The sequence below is a fragment of the Panthera tigris genome, chromosome A2 (genome assembly GCF_018350195.1).
Source record: "Panthera tigris isolate Pti1 chromosome A2, P.tigris_Pti1_mat1.1, whole genome shotgun sequence".
Lineage (NCBI taxonomy): Eukaryota > Metazoa > Chordata > Mammalia > Carnivora > Felidae > Panthera > Panthera tigris.
In genome coordinates this window covers 116,014,054-116,020,792 of record NC_056661.1, presented here as the reverse complement: position 1 = coordinate 116,020,792, position 6,739 = coordinate 116,014,054, and the positions used below count along the sequence as shown (strand labels likewise).

General features: G+C 42.3%; 1 protein-coding gene across 2 annotated transcripts; it reads left to right on the top strand.

Moving 5' to 3' along the window:
• The first annotated feature begins 3,664 nt into the window (after positions 1 to 3,664).
• On the top strand, positions 3,665 to 6,151 carry LOC102960081 (cytochrome c). Of its 2 annotated transcripts, none has more exons than XM_007089039.3 (3): positions 3,665 to 3,821; positions 4,835 to 5,011; positions 5,123 to 6,151. In XM_007089039.3, the coding sequence occupies exons 2-3, from the start codon at positions 4,843 to 4,845 to the stop codon at positions 5,269 to 5,271; spliced, it is 318 nt and encodes a 105-aa protein (XP_007089101.2). In that variant the 5' UTR covers positions 3,665 to 3,821; positions 4,835 to 4,842; the 3' UTR covers positions 5,272 to 6,151. The 2 variants fall into 2 exon arrangements, with proteins under 2 accessions (XP_007089101.2, XP_015396143.2); XM_015540657.2 differs by having other exon boundaries at positions 3,668 to 3,755.
• The last annotated feature ends 588 nt before the right edge of the window (positions 6,152 to 6,739 follow it).

The window sequence follows — 6,739 nt, the reverse complement described above, 5'->3', positions numbered from 1 at the left end:
GTAAAGGTAAATAAAAATTATTTTCTGTTTTTAAAAGAAAATAAGACCATTTCTCTTCTTTCCCCCTTCTAGGAGTGTTTCCTATGAAAATCTAAAGGGCCAGAGTCCTCATTCTAGCCTTTAAGAGTATAAAAGAGTCTCTCAGAGGTCTGGGTTTTATGCTTTTTGGTAGGTAAACATGAAGGGAGGTAGAGTGTCACCTTAAAGCTTAATGTAAGTGTAACTTTGTTTCTCAGGAAAATAAGTTTTATTATTCTTTTGGATGAGGACAACTAATTAAACAAACGGCTACCCCAATTCCTGAGTGAACTTAAGGTAAAAGAATGTGAAAAAAAACCCTCAACCAAGAAGGATCTAATCATAAACTGTGATAAGATCTCCTATGGAAAAAGGGTCACCATTAATACAAATAATAAGCAATAATTGTGCGCCCAAAGGGAAATAGGCTACTATTGATCCTAAAGCCTCATGTTCTATGCTAGCTAAAAACAGCATGGTATAAAAGGATTATAATTAATTTAGCTTAATTGTGTGAGATTTTATTCTGATTTGGTAGTTTCTTGTGGACTACATACGTACAACCACTTTATTGTGCTTACTCAACAGTGAACGAGTTTTCTTTCCTCATACGGTGATGTGAGGAGATATCTTTCTCAGTAAGATTTTTACTTCCCCAGTGACATCTAATAGTTCCAACACCTATGGTCATCTGTGGTGTAACTTTGCTCTTTGTTGTTTTTTCATAATGATCTCATGCTTGGCACTTCTTAAGAGTACGGAATCCTGAGGGCCTGGGTTAAAATATTCCTCTGCAGATTTATGTTTTCTTCTGTGAGACACCAGAACATACTGCTCATCCACGACTACTGTATTAATTTTTCAGCGAGAGTTTCTCAGACCATGCAGGTAGGGTAAAATCAAACCTGCATGAGGGCTGACCCATGGTTATGAATGCACAGAGGATACCTCTTCTTCTCACTCAGTACTTAAGGCCAAGCCGGACAAGACTAACCTGGTTCTTCCCTTTTCCAGGGAGATTGTATTTTATCCTTTAGGTTCAAGTGTTTCAGCATTATGCAGGGGTCTCAGCCAACCTTACCTCTCCATCCCCCCTACTGTCACCTTTTATGAGCTTTACTCTCATTCTGCTGAGCTGCTCCTAAAGCCTAAAGCTCTTTTACTTCAGCAAAAGTCCCTCAGGTGGTCCTAAAGTGAGCTTAAGCTTATCACATTCCTTTTCAGTGCTTGTTCCCCACCTCAGCCCTGCCTCCAACCAGGAGATTTCCCTTTCTTTCTTGCGACCTCGTATATGTTTTGATTTGGAGGAGGGTGGTATCTTATTAGATCTTTTTCATCAGGAGGGATTTTTAAAGTATGCCATCCATTCTATTGCTGGAAGGAAAAAGCTACGGCATTTGCTTTGTAATAGTTATGCTCCTTACCAGCCACTATCCTACGGGATAAGAGGAAGATAGACTGAACAGATATAACATATGAATATAACAGAGAACAAGTGCAAAATATTGTCGTTCCCAACTAATTCTCTCAGTTATCCTGAGTTAACTGTAAATACTATGAGTCTCTTCCAAACCTAAATACATAAATATTATAACACATAATTTACGGTATCTGCTTTACTACAGCAATGTGCCAAGTGTTTACTTTTGTTCTTTCTTTTTCATCTTCCCATTACATTCAAAAACAAGGCTCTTTATCTACAATGTCCTTAATTAAAAGTACTAAGAACTTTGCTTTCCATTCTCCCCTTCATAGGAATAAATTTTAAATGACATCAATTCATTTAGCCAACTGATTTAATGCTACATCTATATGATCTGCGATAATAGCACAATATTCTCCATGAGTCAACTCTTCTACAAACAAAGACTAATAACTTCTGATGCCATGAACAAAACAGATTTTGATAGGACTATACCTATTTAAGGACCACACATTCCTTGGAGGAATATGGGTGACGCTATCAGTACTTGGCTTCAAAAGAACAGGTGTTCGAAATTTGCAAGGTGTTGTTAAGTTTGGTCTTTTAAAAACTTGGTTAGCCATGGGGTGCCTGGCTGGCTCAACTGGTAGAGCATGCAGCTCTTGATTTCAAGGTTGTGAGTTCAAGCCCCATATTGGGTGTAGACATTACTTAATAATAAAATCTTTAAAAAAAAAGATTATTTAAAATAAGTAAATAAATACTTGGTTAGCCAAATGACCCTACTTCAGGAGTAAACCTAAATAATCACTATCTTGGTCCCATCCAAAAGCCACAAATGATCTTGAGTAAGTGTGATTTCTGCTGGTTCACAGCACACTTCTGGAGCAGTAGTGTGTGCAATTAGAGAGAGGGGGAACTGGCAGTCAGGACACAGAAAATAAAAAAAAATCCAGTTCTACAGGGAGATGCGTGCTCTGGAGCAGAAATCACAGTATCAGTGGTTTGGAAGGAGTGTAAGGTAATCTAGTATCTATTGCTTAAATTGGGAGCAGGAAGAAGATTGCTGGAATGTAAGCTCCACCAGAGAGTCCTCAACGATTTACTCCAGGTACAGAATATGCACTCAACAAACACATGACTGAATGAATATGGCAGTGCTAGAATATGAAAGTTGGAAAAAATCATTCAGAACTCGGGGGCTAAATTAGAGGGCCACGGGAGTCCAGAAATTTCCCAGTGATATAATTGAGCATGACAGGAAGGGGAGCTAGTTCGAAAGGAAAAGTATGGTAACTGGAAACTGGGTTATCAAACCTGCATTTCTAATGTGACTCCAGCCCCGTATCTTATTTGAACATGACATTCAACCCTAGGTTAAATGAGATGCAAATCCGCCGTAGATTTCCAAGAATTCTCTAACCATGTAAAAACTGTTACTTCCTAATGTTGCCTGAACATCCTCCTTATTCTGCACATGGACGCGAGGGAGAGACGGGTGTTGGCAGAGAGCAAACAGGCAGGTGAGGGGCCAAAGCTACAATCTAGTTTTTGCCGCAGCTGCTGCTGCACCTGCCCCATTCCTCAGTCTTGGGGCATCCATCAAGGGGATATCTGAAAGATGACTCAAAGTATCGGAATGGAGGCGAAACAAGAACACGTCAGGAGCTCGGGTCCAACTCTCGTAACTCCGGTTCCAGGGTATTCTTTGTGGGTGCGGCTGGCGCCAGCCGTGGAACCACGACAGACGCTGGGTAAAGGTCGCCAGCTGAAAAGATGGTAGCCAGGAGACCTCTACGTACAACAGATTTGGGGCGTTCCCCTCTGGGCAGGCAAAACGCCCCCTCAAGGCGCATTACGTCAACGAGCACAAGAGCAGTTACCTTAGCAGGATAACGCCCTCAGTCCACCACGCGACTCCGCTCCACCCTCCCCGGGGCACCCGCAGGCACACACAGGCCGAACGGTGACGTCAGCCCTTCCTGGCACCGCCTCGATGTCGTACTTCCAGTGGCCTGTCGTAATTGCCGGCAAGAGAGGCCTCGAGCAGAAGGGCACGCTCGCGGTACACCTTACCCTGCTAGCCGGCATACGCGCAGGTCGTTGGCGCAGGCCCCGGAGACCGAAGCCAATGAGGCGCGGTGACATCACTGCGTATCAGGCGGCGCAGCCGCACTCGGGCCGCGAGGGGGCAGAGCGAGTTCGGTTGCACCAACACCGGTACTTAGGCGCGGACCGGCGTGTCCTTGGACTGAGAGAGCTGGACGTCCGGCTTGAGAGCGGGCACCTTCTTTTCGCGCGCAACCAAAGAGCGGTGAGCGCAAAGCGGGGAGGCCGAAGCGGGCGGGAAGCGCAGCCGTAGGAGCACGCAATTGCGTTGGTAGGTATGCGGGCAGGGCCGAGGTCAGTGCCCGGGTTCTGCGAGTGGGGCCCACGCGGGGTCAGTAGGCCCAGAAGTGAAGACCCCGGACTTTGGCCAGCCAGACCCCGGTGGGCTACGGCTTGAAATGAGGTGGAATCGCAACTAAGTGAGGGAATGGGTCAGTCAGGACTCTGAAAGCCCAAGGCGACTTGGTTGCGGACCCCAGCTCTCGTAGTCGGGGCTGAGGGTTGTAGACGCGACCGACGGGACTTCCCGGGATGAGGGCGGGACGGTGCGCAACGCCTCACGTTCTTCATGGAGAGGAAAAAACTGCTCCTCCAAAAAGGGGTCATTTTTCTTCTTGGTTACCTGTCGCTTCTCCCCTTAACCTGCCTAAGCATCTCGGGAAGTTAAGTTTCATCAGTCTCCTTGAAACCTGCCTGATTGGGTGACCTCGTGGTCGCTTCCAGAGATCCCAGAGCGGGGTTCCTTGCGAGACCTCAGCCCCCTGCTGCCCTCCCACTCACAACAGCAAGACAGTTTATAGTGACCTGAGCAGGCCGAATCAACCATGATTTCTATTTTTTTTTAAATATATTTTGATCTCTCCTGAGACGTGGCTTCAAACTGTAGTATGAATAAATAACTAGGCTTTCTTAAAAGTTGAAATTTCGGTAGTTTGGGTTTAATGTAATCATGGTTTTCAACGTATTCAGATTTGTGACTTTTTGTGACCTTGATCTCAACTTTTGAAATGGTTTTGAACTAGGTTCCCTCTTTGCTTACTTGGGTTTTAATTCTGTCACTTAGACACACATAGATGTGTTTTTAAGGAAGATCTCCTTCCCTGTTTTTGGTACTAAAGATAGTCTGTTGCAAGTGTACCAGTAAGTAAAATGGGATTTACCCTGGTGCTCAATATCCTATCATAGGTTCAGATTCGCAGTGGATGAGTAAGTGTCCAGAGTGATCACTGATTTCCATGGGACTTTTACTTGAAGGAAGTAAGTAATTGAGTCTTTCGTTTTTAGATTTAAAAATGGGTGATGTTGAGAAGGGCAAGAAGATTTTTGTTCAGAAGTGTGCCCAGTGCCATACTGTGGAAAAGGGAGGCAAGCACAAGACTGGGCCAAATCTCCACGGTTTATTTGGGCGAAAGACAGGCCAAGCCCCTGGGTTTTCTTACACGGATGCCAACAAGAACAAAGGTAAGGCGGGACAGTTGTAAAATTACAGAAGCACAAATTGCATGAATATAACCAACGGTAAGACCTTCATCAGGAGTGTAAAATACTTAACATACATTCCTCCTTGTTTAGGCATCACCTGGGGAGAGGAGACACTGATGGAGTATTTGGAGAATCCCAAGAAGTACATCCCTGGAACAAAAATGATCTTCGCTGGCATTAAGAAGGCAGGGGAAAGAGCAGACTTGATAGCTTATCTCAAAAAAGCTACTAAGGAGTAATAGTTGGCTGTTGCCTTATTTATTACAAAACAAAAATGTCTCATGACTTTTTTTATGTGTACCATATTTAAATTGATCACATACACCAGAATTCAGATCATGAATGGCTGATAGAATATTTCTTTTGGACAGTCCTGATTTAAATAAGATTGGCTTGTGGTTAAATGAATATGATTCACTTTTTGACCTTTGATAGTAATTCTGGTTCAGCAAGTGCTGTCACTGTTTTCCCCTTTGAATATGATTGGAATTGATTAGATTGTTGAGCTTTTCACAGAGATGGTAAATGCCATCTCTGAACTTACAGGAGATTGGTTTTATATTTAGATTTATATAACTGGTTATATTAATATATTTAAATACTGAGGAAATCCCTTCACTGTATCAGAACAGCAAGACTCAGCTGTGTTTCAAAAGTTGTGTTAGCCTGTTAAAGGCAAGGGCTGAAGATAAGCTGGCAATGTCCACTTTATCTTTTTAGTCTTAACTATGCCAATTTAATTAAAATTCCCTGCATTTAAAATGTTGCCTTTTACTTAATGAAAGGCATTTTAGTGTGGTTTATGTATAATATTAAATAAACAATAGTAACACTTCTCACATTTTATAGATGATCTGTAAGGTCAGATGCTTTTAAAATTCAGTGTGATAAGTTATAGCAGCAGATTTGGCCTGTGAATTCTCTACTAAGTTATAATTCAGGATTGTCTTCTAAATAGCTATTCAAAAATACAACTGTGGAATTACCATATATGTATGATTGGTAATGGTGCTTTTGCTAACTCGTTAGAAGGGTTAAAGTAGAGGAGATATATCATCAGCACAAATTTGTAAATTATGTGATAAGGCTTAAGATAATTAAAAACAAAGTCACAGATCATGATTTTTCTAATGTGCTTGATTTAATGACTGATGCCAGAATTTAAGTACAACAGCCCTAGGTGCTGATGGAGCAGTGTTACTAATAGTATTAGATTGTGTGCTTATCCTCTAGGACAGTCTGAACTAGAACAACACTTCAGTGATTCATCCTTAGAGTTTCTTTGGCCAGAATGAGCCCTCAGACTTTCATACTTGGATAAAACAACATGCTTCTGGTCACAGTTTTGTGGTGTGTGACTATAATTTTTGTACAAGTTATTTCATACATGGTCCATGCCCTAACAATTAGAGAGACCCTGGCCATTTTATGGAGGTGGTGAAATTCTCAGTGAAAGAAACTGACAAGCTATCTCTGAGACAATAAGGAAACTGGGAAGAGGCCTTGTCTGTCAATGATTTCAAAGATGATGGGGATGATTAGATAGCTTGTTAAGGCCTGGCAAAGCAATTTGTCATTTAACTTTGTTTTCAATCATTGGAAAAATGTAAGTAAGCAAAGAAGTCAAACAATTTGGGAAAGCAAAAGAAGGCCTACTGTAATCAGAGGTAACACCTTTGTAACAACTTGATAACTGCAGAAGTTAGT

What these genes read in the sequence shown, in the direction of transcription:
- LOC102960081 (XM_007089039.3), top strand. Translation starts at nt 4,843, where the DNA reads ATGGGTGATGTTGAGAAGGGCAAGAAGATTTTTGTTCAGAAGTGTGCC. An exon ending in GGATGCCAACAAGAACAAAG is followed by an intron (nt 5,012 to 5,122) that starts GTAAGGCGGGAC and finishes CTCCTTGTTTAG; the next exon opens with GCATCACCTGGGGAGAGGAG.